This window comes from Eptatretus burgeri, chromosome 2, assembly GCF_056783735.1.
Source record: "Eptatretus burgeri isolate ZD-2024b chromosome 2, Ebu_testis_v1, whole genome shotgun sequence".
Taxonomy (NCBI): domain Eukaryota; kingdom Metazoa; phylum Chordata; class Myxini; order Myxiniformes; family Myxinidae; genus Eptatretus; species Eptatretus burgeri.
Genome location: NC_140962.1, coordinates 6965377 through 6985091, shown reverse-complemented (window position 1 = coordinate 6985091; position 19715 = coordinate 6965377). Strand labels below are relative to the sequence as shown.

Genomic DNA, 19715 nt, shown 5'->3' with positions numbered 1-19715 from the left:
ACCTCGGAAGGATGACAGGCTGAGTCAACCCCCTGGTGTTAATTCAGCAGCCAACGGGGCTTGAACTCGGGACACTGGGATCCCAAGCCGCCACCCTAACCACTAAGCCAACACCAGGCATTCAAAGAACAGCCTCTCATACGCAATAAAACACCGTGGCGGCAAATCACTCACCAACGACCAAAGGTCCATGGTTGGGCCTGAAACATGGCAGAGATAAGTAACAGCAACAAATTTATAGCTGAACACACACACACACACACACACACACACACACACACACACACACACACACACACACACACACACACACACACACACACACACACACACACACACACACACACACACACACATCACCGGGATGACAGTTTATACCTGGACCAAGATTGAAACTCGGATTAGGCAGATCGGAGGTGAGCATGCATACCTCTAAGCTATCCTGCCAGCCGCCATTACATATTCCGAGACACGTGTACAGGTATGAACAGTTCAATCAAGCAAGAATATCTCATTTACTGACTCTTAAGATATCTGCATGCGAAGTTAAAACATCTACAAGAATATTGACTGAAGGCTATAAAATGCTTTTGAAACAGGGTAATTGGGGTTTCAGGTAATGGAAAAGCCAGCAAATGATATATTGCAAGTAGTGGGGCAACTTAGTATAACAATTGTGCATTTTGTAAGGAAAGCACCAAATTTGGCACACTAGTAGCCTATCATATTATGAACAGACTTGGATTTTGGGCCATCTCAAAATTTTTGATGGCAGTGGAAAATGGCTGCCACAGCCATCAGTGGCTGAATTTGAGATGGCCCAATATCCAAACATGTTCATAATATGATAGGCTACTAGTGTGCCAAATTTGGTGCTTTCCTTACAAAATGCACAATTGTTATGCTATATTTAGCTAAGTTGCCCCACTAAAGGTAAAGTTGACTTTTCATTTGAAAGAGCCCTCACCTTGATGCATGTGATCGAATCTTGCATAGATTTTTGGAGGAGTATCAGCTGTGGTTTCTTATTGTCGATGTCCATAACGAGTTTCTGAAAGAAAAATTGGGGGTTTTAGAGACAAAGCAATGCCTGCAGTTGCTATCTATACAAACACCTTGTAACTTACAATACAGGACAGCTTGTTCATCAAGTAGTTCAAGCTTCACTGCATTACTTGGCTTGCATGGGTTTGATTTTCAATGACAATCTACATTTCCAACATGGCCCATACTCATGACGGTAAAGATCCAAGGAGATCACTTTAAAAAAAAAAAAAAAAAACCCCTTTCATTTACAATACATGTCCTTTTGCCCAGGACCATGAATTGACAAGGATGCAAGTCCTCATCAATATCACAGCCCCGAACTGCACCTTTAAAATGGGACAGGCAGATTTGACATTGAAATAACTAAACAAATAAATATTTACTGGTAATAGTGCACATGGTAAGGTGTATATAAATAAATAATCAAAAGTGGTGTGTTCTTCGTAGAGATGTTAACGTGTGTGTGTGTGTGTGTGTGTGTGTGTGTGTGTGTGTGTGTGTGTATGTGTGTATATGTGTATGTGTATGTGTGTATATATATATATATATATATATATATATATATATATATATATATATATATATATATATATATATACATATATATATATATATATATATATATATATATATACATATACATATATATATATACATATACATATACATATACATATATATATATATATATATATATATATATATATATATATATATATATATATATATATATATATATATATATACACACACACACACACATATAGTTGCAAAAGCTTTGGTGAATACAAAAAGAAAGCAAAATAGAACATTTTTTTGTACATAGTTATATGTTAGCCTGGTGTTGGTTTGGTGCTTAGGGTGGCGGCTCGGGATCCTTGGGTCCTGAGTTCAAGCCCCGTTGGGCCGCTGAATTAATACACCAGGAGGTCGACTCAGCCCGTCATCCTTCCGAGGTCGGCGAAATGCGTACCAGCGTGTTGGGATGAGAGCCATTTGAGTGGCAACCTGTCGAGGATTGTGCCCAATAACCAAGGAGACTGCTTTGGCAGCACCAATGCTCTGTACAGAGTATGGTCCCAATGGTTGGATGGATGGATGGATGGACATTCAACTGAGTGGAAGGGGCCATCTTCTTTCTTTAAAAACCAAAATCTTTTAAATACTCAACACCAGGAAGGATTCTTCAACATGCTCCCCTTGATTGTTGTGGTCACTGTGGACTTGTTTTTAGATGAGGCAATTCTAAAGGGTGCAGTAGTGGAGAAAAGCCACCACTCACTAATGTGTGTTGACAAATACAACCAACTCTTCATAACAATGCAATCCTTCAATATTCATGCAAAATGCAATGTCCATGACCTGCTAGATATCTATTTAAAAGAAAGACCAAAAATAATAATAATAATAATAATAAAGTTATTTCACTCATTCTAAAGTAGTGGAAGATGGGCTTGAGATGGTGGAAGGAACAGAGGAAAGATGGGCGTCGTAGCGAGGAAGAGTCAGCGAAGGCGAGCAACTGGATTTGAAATTGAGGCTGGAGCTGGAAACGGAACGGGTTCAGACGCAGAACGGAGATGAGTGCCACCATGTTATGAGGGAGTAATGTGCAGCACTCTTTTCAGAATGGCGGTCGAGGATAGAGGATATGGTTGGTACGTTGCCAGATTTGTGGATTAGGTAATTCTCACATGCCAAGCATGGAACACGACGGGCCGTGCTATCCGGCTGGACAGTCGCTCAAGGGTGGGTGGATCGGTTGTTATAATAGTCACCAAATTTAAGTATATGGAGGTTCGATTGTTTCTGATTATAAAAGAAAAAAAAAATTTTTTTTGCATCATTTGATCAAATCAACATACAGTAATTGTGTTCCAAAAGCACTTTGTAAGGAGGGTATCCAAGTTAGCATCAGAAAAGATTGGTGGAGGAAGTGCATTGACAATAGCAAAGACTGTGTAGAATAATTCAACATGAACAAAAGCCATTCTTGAAGGGAAATAGGCTGAAGGAGGGAGTGCTATAACTATCTCTGCCAGCAAAGGCATGGACGGAGGTTACGTTCTCACCCCTGGTGTGTCTGTTTTACCGTGAGCGGAATATCTCAAAAAGTTATGGACAGATTCAAAAGAAATATGGTGGATAGTCTGGGTGTGACAAGATGGAATGGATTCCACTTTGGTGAAGATCCAGATACGGATATGAGAATTTTAAAGTGATTGTTCACCATTGAGAGATGGAGCCAAAAAACGACGCGTAGCATATCTCAAAAACTTGGTGGACGAGTTGGTTATGAGACAAGAACAAGCTGATGAGATTTTGATTAAGGTCCAGATCCTGATCCAGATCCAGCCTACCAGTGAGATACAAAACATAAACTGTTCAACCTGGTGGAGCTTTGCGTTGTGCCGAACGCCGTTCTACTTGTTACCCTCACAGGAGGAGAGGGTATTGCATTTGGATCCGGTTGTTTGTCCGCAAAGAACTTTCGTGTTTTTCTCCATCACTGCTTATCGGATTGAGACCATTTTCACCACAGGAGGTACTACTCATGTAGAATGTTAAAATGATAATTATGACGTCATAGGTCACGTGGGGTGGCACCCATGTTGGAAAAATTGGAAAACTTTGGACCTTTGCATCTCTGAAACCGCACCGAGGAAGCAAGGCACATGGCAAGTCCTCATGGGGAATAAGTGTGATTTTATGACATCATAGGTACCTTCGTTATGATGTCATAACTGCACATGTGGAACGCTACATCTGATCAATATGTCAATTTTTGAGGATCATCTAGGGATAAAATGGTGCACAGAAAAAAAAAAAACATTAATGACATCATCGGTCAAGTGATTCGGCAGCCATATTGTTTAAAAAAAAATTCTTCTCTGAAGTGGCTGAACAGATCGAGGTGAAACTTTAAATGTATGTAGACTGCCTGCCCATGAGGAATAAAAGGTTCACACATATGACATCATAGGTCACGTGGCTTGGCAGCCATATTGGATTTATCCCAAAACCGAGAAAAATCTTCTCCAGAACAACTGGAAAGATCGAGGGGAAACGTCACACAAATATTCCCTCGGCCTTGGGGATACCAGGGTATTCATGAACAATTGATGTCACATGATCTGGTAGCCATATTGGATTGAAGAAAAAAAAATCTTTAAAAAAAATCCTCTCTGGAACCGCTTAATCAATCGATGTGAAACTTCACAAGTATGATCGAATAGTGATGGGGAATCCGCGTTTTAAATTTCAACCTGATCGGACGCATGGTCTGGCAGTCAGAATAATTTAATTTTTTTTTTTTTTTGGTTGAATGAGGCTCACTTGGCTGTGCCTGGATGAATTTGAGGGTTGAGGAGCAGCAGCTAAAATGTGAATCCTATCCAGGTTCCTCCTGACGACTTCATCGTTGCTTTTTGCTTGTTCGGTTTCCTTCTGATGACTCAATTGCAGGACTCTACCTATTTGGTCTTCCGTTTGATTTGAATTCAATTTATTTTTTTATCCCGTTCTAAATTCAACTCAATAATAATAATAATAATAATAATAATAATAATAATAATAAACGGCATGGGTCAGGGTCAGGTGTCCGATCAAAGCGGGACGTCTTGGTACTCGGTCATCATCACGGCCAGCAGTTATAAACTGGCAGTTCTAATTATGTCCCTTATTAATTATGTAACACACCAGCACACAAACACCACACAAGTCCTGGAGAGAGTCTGCAATCTCTGATTGCTCTTTTTACCATTATATCTGTGATGACCCTTGGATAATTGTTACAAATAGCATTTCGAAATGCAGAGCCTTGCCAGGGTACATCGAGCCGAGTTCAGTAGATCTCAAGTGAGTCACTCGGACTCACACACAGCACCGTTACAACACAGCCTTCGTGTTCCTTCAGGAATGCTAACAAGTTACCACATCCATATACATCATATAAAATAAGGCAGTAACGGTTCGTATCCACTGTAAAATGGGCGAGGCGTGTGTGAGGCATGTTTTTTTTTTTGTGGAGTTCCACCGGAGCCTTTCCATGTGGAGTGTGACAAACCAAAATGACTGCCACGATCTCCTGAATTTATGAATCTAAATCAATTACAAAGATTCCAGGATAATTCCCATGTTTTAAACACATGTAGCGCTAAGGTGTGCAGGGCGGCTTTATCGGTCCTTCCATGGCACGAGTGCACCAGGCAGGTGTGCTACCAGGCCGTGAAACACCGGGATGACAGCTTACACAGCTGGGCCGACATTCAAACCCAGGTGAGACGCCTCAGAGGTGAGTGTGCGGAGCTCAAGGTATATATTTAAGTACCTCCTCTTCTTCAATGGCAGTTTTCATTTCCTCCAGCGTCTTGGGGATACTCTCTTCTGCCTTTGGAAAAGTCCAGAGCCATTCGACAAAATCATCTTGCTTGCTGCCACATACTTTGAGTTTGGATTCTCCCAGATCGAGCTGAATGATTCTGCAATCCACAAAAAAAAGGGGGAGATAGGGAAAACATTGGGGTAAAAGGTAAAAATTGAGAGACAGGAGAGAGAGAGACAGGAGAGAGAGAGACAGGAGAGAGAGAGAGACAGGAGAGAGAGAGACAGGAGAGAGAGAGAGACAGGAGAGAGAGAGAGAGAGAGACAGGAGAGAGAGAGAGAGACAGGAGAGAGAGAGAGAGAGAGAGAGAGAGAGAGAGAGAGAGAGAGAGAGAGAGAGAGAGAGAGAGAGAGAGAGAGAGAGACAGGAGAGAGAGAGAGAGAGAGAGAGACAGGAGAGAGAGAGAGAGAGAGACAGGAGAGAGAGAGAGAGAGACAGGAGAGAGAGAGAGAGAGAGACAGGAGAGAGAGAGAGAGAGAGACAGGAGAGAGAGAGAGAGAGAGACAGGAGAGAGAGAGAGAGAGACAGGAGAGAGAGAGACAGGAGAGAGAGAGACAGGAGAGAGAGAGACAGGAGAGAGAGAGACAGGAGAGAGAGAGACAGGAGAGAGAGAGACAGGAGAGAGAGAGAGACAGGAGAGAGAGAGAGAGAGAGAGACAGGAGAGAGAGAGAGAGAGAGAGAGAGAGAGAGAGAGAGAGAGAGAGAGAGAGAGAGAGAGACGGAGAGAGAGAGAGAGAGAGAGAGAGAGAGAGAGAGAGAGAGAGAGAGAGAGAGGATCAGAGCAATTCAGACCAAACATGACTGAATTCCGGTGATGGTAGTTTTGGTAGTTTTTTTTTTGGTATAAGGCTATCGTGGTAGTTTTGTTGGCTCGGTGGCACAACCCTGGACAGGCCACCACACCAACACAGAATACTCAATTTTCCCAGCAAGCTGGTACTCATTTTGCCAACCTCAGAAGGATGAACAGGCTGGGTCAACCCACCTGATATTATTTTGGCACAGGCGAGGCTTGAATTCAGGAAATTAAGATCCTAAGCCAACCACCGTAACTGTTAAACCACCACCAAGTGTATACACAGGTAGGTCCAAAATGATGTGCAACTTTCCCCAACAGTTGTCATGATAATTTTACTAATTCGGTCATCTTTTACATTTTAGGTCACCAAAAGAACAAGCTTTAAAGTCTTTTCCATAGAAGTTTCAACCATGTCGAACAATTTATCTGTGCCCCGGCAGACACTCATTTTAGGGACATTTTTTTCTTTGCAACGGTCAAATGTTTCTACACAAAGGCAGTTTTTACAGGGTCGATCGAAATGCAAGAATTCCATTAAAACTAAAATACACAATTTGGTGTCTGTCTGTCTGTCTGTCTGTCTGTCTGTCTGTCTGACCGAGATACATTTGGTCATTACTTATCCAATCTCAACCAAACTTGACAAGAGGACTAAGGGTCACACAAAGGTGGTTGTAACAATTTAATTTGCACCCCTCCTCGAGGGGGTTTTCTGCCTTGGATGAAATCAGTGTTAAAGGTGTATGGACAGCTTGTTTCGGTGTTTTTCTAAGGCCGCTTCTAATAACAAAAGGAACTAAAAGGGTACTCGGGAGAACGCATACCTCCGCCACGTAATGCCTGATCCGTCAGAACATTTTGGGCCCAAAACATTTTTGAAATATCATGCCGTACAGACTGATGTCGTTTTCGGCCCGATCTCTCAATGGTGAAGAATCACTTTAAAAATTAAATAATTATCATATCCAGATCTTCACTAAAATTGAATCAATTTGTCCTTGCTACACACCCAACACGTCCACCAAGTTTCGTCCAAATCTGCGGCGTCCAGAGCAACGGTGCTCAAAAGCATACAACTAGATCCTGGTATGAACCTACCAGTCAAGTTTCATCAAAATCGGTTGGCTCCTCTGGCCTCCAGAGCTGTCCGTTACATACAAACATACAGACAGACGGAAAACCTGAGAATAACGGGAGTCTCGCGACCACCCAACAGAAAAGGGTGAAAACATAACCTCCTTCACCTTCTATTAATGCTAATGTTGTTACAAAACAATATTAATACTAATAGTATCCCCCTCCCTAAGGGGTTTTTCCTCCTTGGCCAAGCACCATGTTAATGTGCAGAAATAGCTTATTGTGGCATTTTGTGGGGGAACCTCGACTACCCGAAGTAAAAAAATAAATAAATTATAAACCACAAGCACGTACGGATTACCTTTTTTTAAGAATCACAACTGCTGTTGAACACTAAACTGGAAGGAAGGAAATCTGACATTATATACTTATCTTGTCGCCCGCAGACTAACTAACGATCATAGATCCACTGCATTCTATATACCCGAGAGCATACAATAACATGACCCTTCCTGTTGTACACCCACTGCCTGTGGGAGCTAGTTATACAAAACCATCAAATGTATTGTTGAAATGTTTGGACACTAGAAGCGTGAAAGACCAAATTAAAGGACACTGTTCGTAAATCTTCAGTGAGAACACCTGATGGGATCGAGGCTTCTCTGAAAAGGTCGACGCACCGACTTTCACAGCTGGTGGAATTCCTTGCACAACCGTTGGCAGAATCATACACGACAACATGAAACTGTGTCCGGTAACCAGACACAGTGACTGCAGCACCAGACAAAGAAACAAGAGGGAGAGGTTCGAATTTTGCACCGCCATTGCCCGGCGGATCGAAGAAGACCACGCAGTGATACGATAGGACCCTTCGATAGGATTGAGAACGAAGCTGGATAACCAGCGACGGTCAACGCAGATACTGTAGATACGTGGACATGCTGCAGAGAAGATTCCTTCCGGCACCGAGAAGCAAGCAAGACATCACCATGAATTGTCATCTGCCAGCAAGATGGAGCACTTTATCACTGATGATGCAACCAGCAGACCAAAATCATCATTTAATTCTGATCAACGTATGTATTTGGTAGATTTATAAGATAACTATTTTGTTCATGCCTTGTAAATCTCACTAATACAACAGGTTTTTTTTGTTAATCCAATTACTGTGCTGTATAAATACACAATATATATATATATATATATATATATATATATATATATATATATATATATATATATATATATATGTATATGTTGCTGTTCGTCTTTCGGCTGCTCCCGTTAGGGGTCGCCACAGTGGATCATCCATTATGATCCGCATACTGATTTGGCACAGGTTTTACGCCGGATGCCCTTCCTGACGCAACCCTGGTCGCCTTACGACACAGCGAGAAGGATTGGGTTTCGCCATGATACTGGGCTGCCCTACACCCTCTCATGGCGTGGCCCAGTGCAGATCCCGTCCTCAAGCGATCCTCCAACCCAAGCCTCCAAGTAGCCGGATTACAGGCACACGCCACTACGCCCGGTATACACACACACACACACACACACACACACACACACACACACACACACGCACAACATGAATCTTCCTTTATAGCTTACATATTCCCAAAAATTTTCAACAATATTAGTCGGCAAACCAGAGTACAGTAATGAATCGCTGACTGAAGCCGACTCAGAATGGCAACATCAGGAAGGGAGTGAGGAACATATGACCCAAGTGAAGCAAATGTTGGATTGGCAGCAAACACCTGAATGCTGACTGCCTTGTTGCTTCGGCATGCCGTAGGTAAAGACTCTCCAGTTTGGCTTCCTGTCGCCCAGCATCCAAGCAAGCTCCCACACCAAATGCTGCCATTTTCAATTGGGCCGCCAACGAGTCTTGCAGCAGCGAGCTTGCATCGTCCAGCTTTACTTTGCTGGCCCTCAGCTTCTCTTCTATTTTCTGCCATCAGAAAATGATGAAAATTAAATTAAGTTTGCATGTATATGTAGACCAGTAGGGGACGGGGCGGGGAGAAAAACAAAAGAAAAGAAAAACCACTGCTTAGTAATGCTTCCAAGCTTTTAAACAACTCTCTTTGGGTAGAATGTGAGTAGTCTAGGGAATTCAAACAAACAATCCTTCATGTTTATACTATCCTCACCGTTATAATCATCATTTATCATCATCGATGTACCAAACTATTGAAAGAGCATCGTTGTAGCTGAACGAGCTTCTTGGTAAACTTTTTGTTGAGTGTGATTTGCCATTTGCCTTCCCGAGAGTCAGTTTTGGTACGAGTCTGGAATTTGTTCGGTGCCAGCAACAACTCGACTACTCTTCACACTTTGGAACCTTTAACGTCTACCAATGGACAGTGCTGGCAGCCAGATTAATGTCCTTCCGATGGACAGTGAGATTTGCAGCAAGACAATGAAGTCTGGCTCGACATGTGCGGCACCAGGATGATAGTTTATAGCTGGGTTGAGATTTTAACCCAGGATAGACTGCTCAGAAGTGAGTGCGTACATCTTTCGGTTATCCTGCCAATCCATACTATCATAAACAGTAAACCATGACCAAGAGTGGTGTAATCTACATGCATCATGCTCTAAATATATTCTGGTGCGAATTTGTTTTGTTGCATCTATCACTATCGGCACTTCTGAAGACAATTTTCCCGTGGCGTGTGAAGAAAAGGACAAGCGCAGGGAGGGGTTGAAATGTGCAAATAGTCATTTTTGTCGACCAATGGTTGCGGCCAATGATGTCTCAAAGAGAGGGGGAGGGCAAAAAGGAGTGCGCGGCATGCTGGGAAACTAAATTCGAAGACAAGTCAGCGAGGCGTTCACGCGTCATTGTTTGGTTTGTAGCTCTAGAGAGAACTAGAGTATTTAACACCTGGGGTGGACTCTTCCTTTTTTTCCCCCCGTGCATGTTTGATAAAATAAATAATAAAAGAGTCGGGTGGGGACGATCAACCGGTGTTTTATGTTTATATTTGGCCTACATCTTACACACACCCTTCTCGTTCGGCAACTTGGACTCGAGGTTATTTTCGTAAGTGTTACAAATAAATTAACTTTATTACCGAGTTACTGTCTTCGGTAAATAATCATAAAATAATGTCACTTGCATCGCCCTCTCCGCATCCCCCCTGATTACGCCAATGCGTCTCATTCCTGTGTTCCTGAACGATTACTAGGCCAATGACGATTTTAAAAGGTGGAAAACAAAGGTGTAACTGTTTATTTGCAAATGTGCTGTACTCGATTCGATTTGCAATAACGTTGTTTAATTGAGCGCGTGAGTTACGAGTGGGCGGCAGTTTGACATCTCGCCCCGAGCGGCATTTTTCCTCGATCCGCCTCCGCTTCGGCAGCACCAACGACCAAGAGTATGGTCCCAATGGATGGATGGATTCCATTGCATTGGTCGATTTTGACAAGATTTTTCCAATGAATAAAGTGATTAATAACTTTTTAACACAACCTTCAGCAGTGTTTGTGTTTAAACAACGGGATGATAAAGAATGAATCATAATGAACAACATAAAGGCTTTATAGGATTATTTTTTTCTCATTTTTATCACAAATCATAATTTAAAACTTAAATATCCTTCCATGTTTAGTTTTCTTTGAGCACAATGTTTTTTTTTTTGTAAGAATTCACTCTTACCTCGACAGATACATAAGGAAATGGAGAAAGTAAGAGTAGAAGAGAGATACAGTACAAGAAAGGAAAAGCAATCGAAGGATCAGTCCTGGCTCATTTATGGAAATAATGGATGATTGCGAGATCTGTCTGCTACCTGGAGTTCCTTTTTACATTCTAAGGTTTTGTCAGGAGTGAATGGCAGTGTGTGGTCCTCCAAAAGGGTATTTTCAATTGGTTCCAGATCAGCAGCCACTTCCTTCAGTTTTCCTTCGAGAGACTTGCTTGCTATGAGCCTGAGGGATGAAGGGTAAAATAAAAATACAATATGGTACAAGAATCATTAACAGCTATCTTTAACCTTACTTGTTCTTTTTTTAAATAAACAGGACCAAAAAAACAAAAAAAACAAAAAAAAAAAACATCGAACCTCCTGGTTTTCCTGCTGAACCAGCCCCATTGACAGTCAAGTCCTGGCACGCCAATTCCAAGTAAAAGGACGAGTCCTGACACCGAGTTTGAGCCTGGGTATAACTAACTTTCTGCAGTACTCTACTTGCATTCAGAACTTGTATTCCAAGTTTAACTCCTTAAGATAACAGAATATATGATTGAGGCAATACAGTTTTGCTGCCAGGAGAGTTGCTCTTATGTATGAGCTTTAACCCTTTGAACCCTAGCAGCCATTTTACCGGCCACTATTCACACCTCCATATACCCCGAGCCGTCGGAATTTCCTCCAGGGTGCCCAGGACGGGGGAGCCGAAAGTCCAAGGAGCTCAGGGTTCAAAGGGTTAAAAAGAAAACAATCAAAATTTTTCACGTACATTACCCAGCCACTTTATCAAGAGTGCAATTGGGCATCCCAAAGTACTGCTTTTTAATTTAATGCAAAATGCGATCCCAGAAATACTTTAAATCATATCAGGAAAAAGATGATCACATTTTCGTGGTCTTATTATTTAGTAAAACAAAAACGTTTTTTGGAGGAAAAGCTCATTGAATTACAAATAAATCTTGTTTTACAGCATTCTAATATTCGAGCTACACTTCCGAGCAGCAACATACTTGTAAGAGAAGCCATCCATTATTTGTATCACGGTGTCCAACTTGTTGCTGGTTTCTTGAATAAGATCAGTTAATTTGGATTTGCTTGGAAATTCATTTCCAATTCCCAAGAAATTTTCTCCCTCGTCTTTTGATTGCGGAAATCTGTCTCTCACATCTTGTATGACCAGGTGAGCTTTCTGCAGACACAAACAAATATGAATAAACAAGGAAGAATACACCGTTTATCCTGTGAATGAAAACTTCATCACCCCCAAATGGCATATGGTTTACCAAATGAAAGGGAAACTAAAATCTTGTAAACTGAACTATTACTCGATGTGATCATGATATCATTTTTCCCTTTACATCCATGTACAAAAAACAAACAAAAAAAAAACACAAATTTATGACTGTATATGTACCTATCGTTGCTGTTTGTTGGGGCGATTGTGAGTATCTTATTGAAAAAAAACTTTTGGAATATCCCACGTATATTGACCCCCTCCCCGCCCCCCCAAATATTGATGGAGTCTATGACTGAAAACCCCACTTTCGAAAAACCTCAGGACAGGTATTCTGTGTGATTGAAAACAATTTCAGAGTTACTATATTAAACAGAAGGAATAAAATTGCATTGTATATTAGGATGTTGTGAAAACATGGTGAGTTCTCGAGGATTAGCCATTTCCATCAATGTTGCTTCGACACACCAGGATGATAGTGGTTACATCCGCCAGGAGGAGGATAAGTCGTTTCCTCTAATGAAGTATAAGTTTGCTCACATGCAGAGTTAAAAAAACAAAAACAAAACGAGTTACGAATGAGACCACAAAACTTAAGCCTCGTCAACTATTCGTTTGCTCTGCCACACGCAACGGTTTCACATAACCGCACATTTGGGAAAATGTTGATCATAGTACGTGTGTTTTTGTGTCAATGCAAAAATATTACATCTGTTTTATCAAGTATCATGCTCACCTCAAATTCAGTCATGCGTAGCACACAGTCAGCTTGTGGGTCCTTTCGGTCAAGTGGATGATTTAGCTCACCCTGCCAGCTCATCTGCTGTGTATCCAAGATGTAGTACATTTCTTCTAAATCTGATATCAGGGTTTGTGCCTTTTGTTCCTCCACCATTTCTGTACATTAGTGGGTGGTCAAGGGGTTAAAGGTTAATGCTTTGAACCACAGTTTGCTTGTGCAAAATTGAAGGACACAGAAATGTCAGGTATAATTGAGTACAGAAAAGCACAAGTAACCTGCATGCACGTGAAAGATATATCATTATCGAAAACTAATTTTTCCATCTATTGTGAAAATGACCATTCATATGAAATCACCCACAAACATTCCGGTCTGCTATTTGCATGGCATCGGGGTGAAGCAATGGAGTAGGGTCAAGGCGAGAGGAGAACGGGTCGTGGCAACCTTGATTATTTAAATTGATCTCGACTAGTTTTGCCATATAAAGCAGAAATCCACTAATTGGTCAAAGTTTGACACATCCGCTTGTTAATTTTTTTTTTTAACTCCATCATTCAATGCCACAATGTTTATTATTTATAACTCCTTCACTTATTCTATGCATCATGCCTCCCAATTAGAGCTGTCCCACTATCGAAAAAAGGAGAACGAGATGGCATTCATAGAATGCAAACCCCGCACAGTTTTTTTTCTTTCTTTCTGTGATCCAATATGGCTACCAGACCATGTGACCAATGACATCATCTTTATCAAACCATATTTCCCAAGGATAGTTGGTCAATTAGTTAAAATTTTGCATTGATCAGTTAAGCGTTTTCTCCTACGAAGATTTTCAAAGATTTTTATCCTTTGGATCCAATATGGCTGCCAGATCACGTGACACATGATGGCCACTTTTATGAAAATCCTGTTCAAATTTCACGTCAATCGGATGAAAATTGACAATTTTAGAAATTTCGGCCGATGTTGACCTCAAAAATAATTGGTGGTCGAATTCAGTGAGGTGATATGAAAACGTTGTTCAAATTTCACGTCGAGCGGATGAAAATTTATGATTTCAGAAAATCGGCTAAACTTCAACTTTGGCCTATGTTGACCTCAAAAGAGTGACCGCTACATCACATGGTCATGTAACATGTGGTAAAATTTCAATTTCCTCTGCTGAACGCTTTTCGATGTACACTCTTAACAAAACGCAGACACGTACGACGTACGACATACGTACGTAAGTACGCTATCGATCGTTTAACCCTGCTTTTCTCTTAGCGAGCACAGGGTAATAAAAATGCATTACGAGTTCACAGGCAGGATTGAGCCGCAAGCAATCATGTTGATGTGCAGGTAAAGATGGTGAAGCAGAGAATTGGTTATTGTGGAGGTGAGAGGTTCCATATTAAGCAAGACAGACAATCCAATGTCCACCAGCCTGAAACGGTGAGCATGTAACTCGGTCAGAGTATAATGCAACACACTTTGATCAATTTCATTGCCACTCAAACGTCTGTAAAATATGATAATACCAGAATATTTCGATATCCAGATTAGCGCGAGCAGATAACGAGGTATACACGATGCTTGCAAGGAACTCATTGAGTTGGCATTGAGCTGAATTTAATTAGAAAAAAAATTAAACAACTCAGGAATTATATTAGTTGAATAATAAAGCATCGACACCACTTAAGCCAACTTACCCGAAAGTAGCAAAAAGTCAAAGAACGATTTTTAGCAGCGTCTCGCATAGCGAACGCTGCTCATCGAGATCTCGGCATCGTTGTTCTTCTTCTTCTTCTTCTTCTTCTTCTTCTTCTTCTTCTTCTTCTTCTTCTTCTTGTGAAGCCAAAACCTTAACCTCTAGGACTAGGCTCTTGTATATACAAGATCCGGATCTCCTTAAATACTAAGCACTTGTACACATCCTCGCATTGACGGTGCCTTTTGAGAGCGTCTATCATGAACTTTTAAATATATTCGGACATTTGCTTTAAAGTTTCGAAAAGTTCACGTTACTATTTCAAGATTATTCCATTTATCGTATTGTAATTTCGTAAATACACTATATATCGTAAATACATTATGACGGGTCTCGCTATTGGCTTAATCAAGACACGTGACGAAATATCGGAAGTTGTTGTTGTTGTTGTTGTTGTTTTTGTTTTGTTTTTTGCCAACAAAACCTTTAGGACGCTGCTGTTGGACACATTTGTCCTTGTTTCATCAAGTCTGCAGTGTTTGCTCCCTCAAACAGAAGCAAGTGCACCAAATCCTGGGTCCGGTATCACAATTCGTTTGAAAGATATTTTGCCTCCCATAGCAATAAAGTTTTGTTTCAACCAAAAACATTATCCGAAGGAGAGTCACAATTGTTTAACTGTTGGAACATTGTTGTTTTGCTGTCTTTGACTTTGTAAGGGTTTTTCACAGAGCTCGTAATTTTTAATGACATCTTAGGGTTAATGCTCTTGTAACGTGTGGTGAACATTTTTTTCCGAGGAAGTGACAGGATTCAGAGATTGTATGGTGTACAGCTCGTTAATTGGTTCTCTTGCCTTGCACGTTCATTCCTTGCAGCACCACAAGACGAGCTGCTAGTTTTTCTTCCAGGCCCTGTTGCCTCTTCATAACGTTCTTCAACTGTTCTTCAAGTCTGAAAAGAGCATCATTTCACCCTGGTTATTATACCCACTCTCTCAGAATTATGATACACGTTATTTTAGTCGTAGAGAATATCTGTGCATCTTATAAAACATCTGACGTCTAAATTTTCAAAAGAGTCTTATCATCAAAATGGTCTCAATCCACTGCAGTGCTTTCCTGTGCATTTAGTTTGTAACGAGATCATCATACAAGACTTATCATGTGAGACTCCATGAGGTTAAAATCCAAAAACACAGTGTTGAATCATCAAGCGTTTGTTACGGTTTCCAAAATATTCCGACGCCTCCTCATCTCTGTCCTCCTGCATGTGATAGTGATGATATGATGTATATGTTTGTATAAGATGCTCCTTGAGCCTGAGACACGAAGAAACAAAAATGCCACAAACTTTCATGATGAAATTAACATTTAACCCTTCGAACCGTCGCAGCTGTTTTACCAGCCGCTTATCAAACCTCCATATACCCCAGCAGCTGGATTTTTCTCCAGGGAGCCCAGGGTGGGGGGAGCTGAAAGTCCAAGGAGCTCAGGATTCAAAGGTTTAAGCAAAAAGAAAAAAAAAATGAATAATCGCTTACAAACTCTTGCATTAGTAAATGCCTACTTGACGAGGTTTAAAATTATTTTCCAATATTAAATCAATCTTCGTCTCTGTCACTAAAGATATATTTCTAATATAGATGGGAGAAGAAAACAAAAGTAAACTAATTGTTAATTGTCTGGTGGGTTGTAAATGGCTTGGTAACTTGCAGGTATAGTCACAGTCAACTGGATAATTTGAATACTGACCAATTCAAGTAATATCCTCCGGAGAGAAATTTCACCAATTCCAATGGCACGAATTTCAACACCAACAATTCAAATTCAACTTTTTTTTATTAAAAAAATTAAGTTGGAGCTATCACTTCAACTGTATCGCGTACAGTAATTAAAAGCAGCACTCATTCAACGCTACTAATTTATTGTACATTCAAATTGGAAAAAAGTTGACTTGGAGCTTTTGGGACATTAACCATCATGACTAATCGATAATTTAACACAAGTAAAAAAAAAGAGGTTTGTTTACTTGCAAAAAAAAAATTTACAAATGAATTTTATGCAAATGGTTATCAAGCCATGATGGAGGAGGATGATGATGATGGATAGCCATAACAACAAAGCAGATCCGTGGTGAGAGCTTGTACCACATTTACTTCCTGTCCATTGACCCAGATTTGTCAAAGGGCTTTTTGAACTTTCAGTATTACCCCATTATTACCCTTGCCAGAGGAGAGGGTATTGCATTTGGGTCCGTTTGTTTGCTTGTCTGTCTGTCTGGTTGTTTTTCTCCGCAACAACTTGTCGGATTGAGGCAAACTTTTCACCATCGGAGCGACTACTCATGTAGAATGTTGTATTGATAAATATGACATCATAGGTCACATGGTGTAGAAGCCATGTTGGAAAAACAGAAAAACTTTGGATGCCTGTATGTCTGAAACCACACCAAGGACAAAAATTTAAACTTAGCACACGGCAAATCCCCCTCATGGGGAATAAGTATGATTTTTAAAAATGACATCATAGGTGCCTTGGTTATGATGACATGATTGCATATGCAGACCGCTACATCTGATCAGTATGAAAATTTTTGAGGGTCATCTTGGGATAAAATGGTCCACAGAAAAAAACATTAATGACGTCATTAGTCACGTGATTCAGCAGCCATATTGTTTAAAAAAAATTATTCTCTGAAGTGGCTGAACAGATCGAGGTGAAACTTTACACGATTGACCACCTATTCATGAGGAACAAAAAGGTTCACACATGTGATGTCATAGGTCACATGGTTTGGCAACCATATTGGAGTGAAGAAAATATTAAATAATGTTTTCTCTGGAACCGCATAATCAATCGACATGAAACTTCACAATTATGATCTAGTAGATTTGGGGGAATACATGTTTTAAATTTCAACTTCATCGGACACATGGTTTGGCAGCCAGAATTATTTAATTTTTTTGCTCTGGGTTCCTTTTTATTTTATTTTTGGATGAGGCTCAATTGGCAGTGCCTGGATGGGTTTGAGGGTAGAGGAGTAGCAGCTGAAATGTGAATCCCATCCAGGTTCCTCCTGATGACTTCATCTTTGCTTTTTGTTTGTTGGGTTTCCTTCCGATTCCTCCAATGCAGGACTCCACCTATTTGGTCTTCTGTTTCATTTGAATTTAATTTATTTTTTATCCCATTCTAAATTTAATTGAATAATAATCAACATCATGGGTCAGGATCAGGTGTCCGATCAAAGCGGGGTTGCATCAAATGTGGACGTCTTGGTACCCGGTCATCACTGCCAGCAGCTATAAAGTCAGTTCTATTTATATCTATTATTAATTATGTAACACACCGGTACACAAACACCACACAAAAACAAGTCTTGGCGAGTGTCTGCAAATCGCCGATTGCTCTTTTGCTTTTTATACCTGTGTGGAAACTGATCAAAGAAATAAACTAGAGGGGGAGCACTCGGGAGAGTGCAAAACCTCCGCCGCCAATACTGCTGGGTCACTCAAGTGAACCTTGTATCTTATTCATTAAATATGATGTCAACAGTGCTGAGAGAGTTATAGTTCTTTTCTCCAATATCTTTTTTGGGGGAGGGGGGGTTGGAAATCACTTAAAACATGGAAAAATGCAAAAAAAAAATGGAAATTTTGTTGAAAAAAAAAGTTGGAAATTTTTTTTTCTCTAACAATTTTTTTTTGGGGGTGGGTTTGGAAATCACTTAAAACATGTAGAAATGCAAAAAAAAATATTTCTTTTTTGAGGTGGGGGGTAACAATTTTTTGGGGGGGGTTGGAAATCACTTAAAACATGTAAAAATACAAAAAAAACATTCTCAATTTTTTTTTGGGGGGGGGTTGGAAATCACAAAATATGTAGAAATGCAAAAAAAAAAAATTTCTCTAACAAATTTTTTTGGGGGGTTGGAAATCACTTAAAACATGTAGAAATGAAAAAAAAAATTTCTCGAACAATTTTTTGGGGGGGGGGGCAAGTCCAAAATTTAATGGCATGATCCTTGGACCCTACTTAACCCCCCCACCAAGTTTCGTCAAAATCCGTCGAGGAGTTTTTCCGTGATACTGTTCACAAACAAACAAACAAACAAACAGAAAGGGGTGAAAACAGTATCATCCATCCATCTTCGAAGATGGCGAAGGTTAACAACTCTGGATCAATGGATCGGAAATTAATGTTGCACGAAATTAATGTTACAGCTCTGGCCTGTGGAGATGTCTGTCCAGTGGCCTTCCATGTAACTGGCTGATCCGTATAGATAATATTTTGTAGGCAACAGATGCCTTTTTCATTTATTGTGTACAATTTTGTGTTTGTAGTGCAATTCTCAGTGTGAATTAATGACAAACTCCAAGTTTTCGCTCGCTCATTTAACATGCAGTAAAGTAGCATAAGCAAATCGATGCAAGTTAATCGCTCCAACTTAAAGAAATAAATGATTAAAACGAACAAATAAATGAATAATTAGTGCTCGTTCAAATGTTTACCACTTTGTGTGGTTTCTGGAACACACACACACACACATATATATATATATATATATATATATATATATATATATATATATATATATATATATATATATATATATATATATATATATATATATATATTCAAACTATTCAGAGTCAAAATGTGACGGTTAAACTATTGATAGGCACCAATTTTAATGAAATAAAGCTAAAATGGCAGGGATTGAAATCAATTTACATTCTCGGTCTCAATGTGTCGAAGTATTTGAAACGTACCCTTTGACAAGCTCTATGCTGCTTGGATCTGGTGGGGAAAGATAAAGAAACAAGCTTTGGATGCTCATTTCCTCTTCATTAGGTAGTCTTACCAACCACTTCTCCGGTGGGTCAATTTCATTCACAGACACTTTATCACCCTTTTTGAATGATATCTGCAAAGGACACACAGGGATGGCAATTAAAAGTCAAAAACCAGAAGGATTTAATGGTTCGTTAAATTATTTGAAACACTAACTTGTAAAATTTCTGGACAGATGCAA

General features: G+C 40.1%; 1 protein-coding gene across 1 annotated transcript in view; it reads right to left on the bottom strand.

Moving 5' to 3' along the window:
* LOC147031327 (periplakin-like) overlaps positions 1-19715 on the bottom strand; it is a 70856-nt gene that overhangs the window by 8041 nt on the left and 43100 nt on the right. Inside the window, exons 12-19 of the mRNA XM_085861723.1 lie at positions 19453-19607; positions 15535-15632; positions 12983-13143; positions 12023-12201; positions 11112-11250; positions 9069-9262; positions 5378-5528; positions 968-1051 (exon numbers count right to left, since the gene is read on the bottom strand). Of these exons, the coding sequence (XP_085717849.1) occupies positions 968-1051; positions 5378-5528; positions 9069-9262; positions 11112-11250; positions 12023-12201; positions 12983-13143; positions 15535-15632; positions 19453-19607 (1161 nt within the window). The remainder of the gene's footprint in view (positions 1-967; positions 1052-5377; positions 5529-9068; positions 9263-11111; positions 11251-12022; positions 12202-12982; positions 13144-15534; positions 15633-19452; positions 19608-19715) is intronic.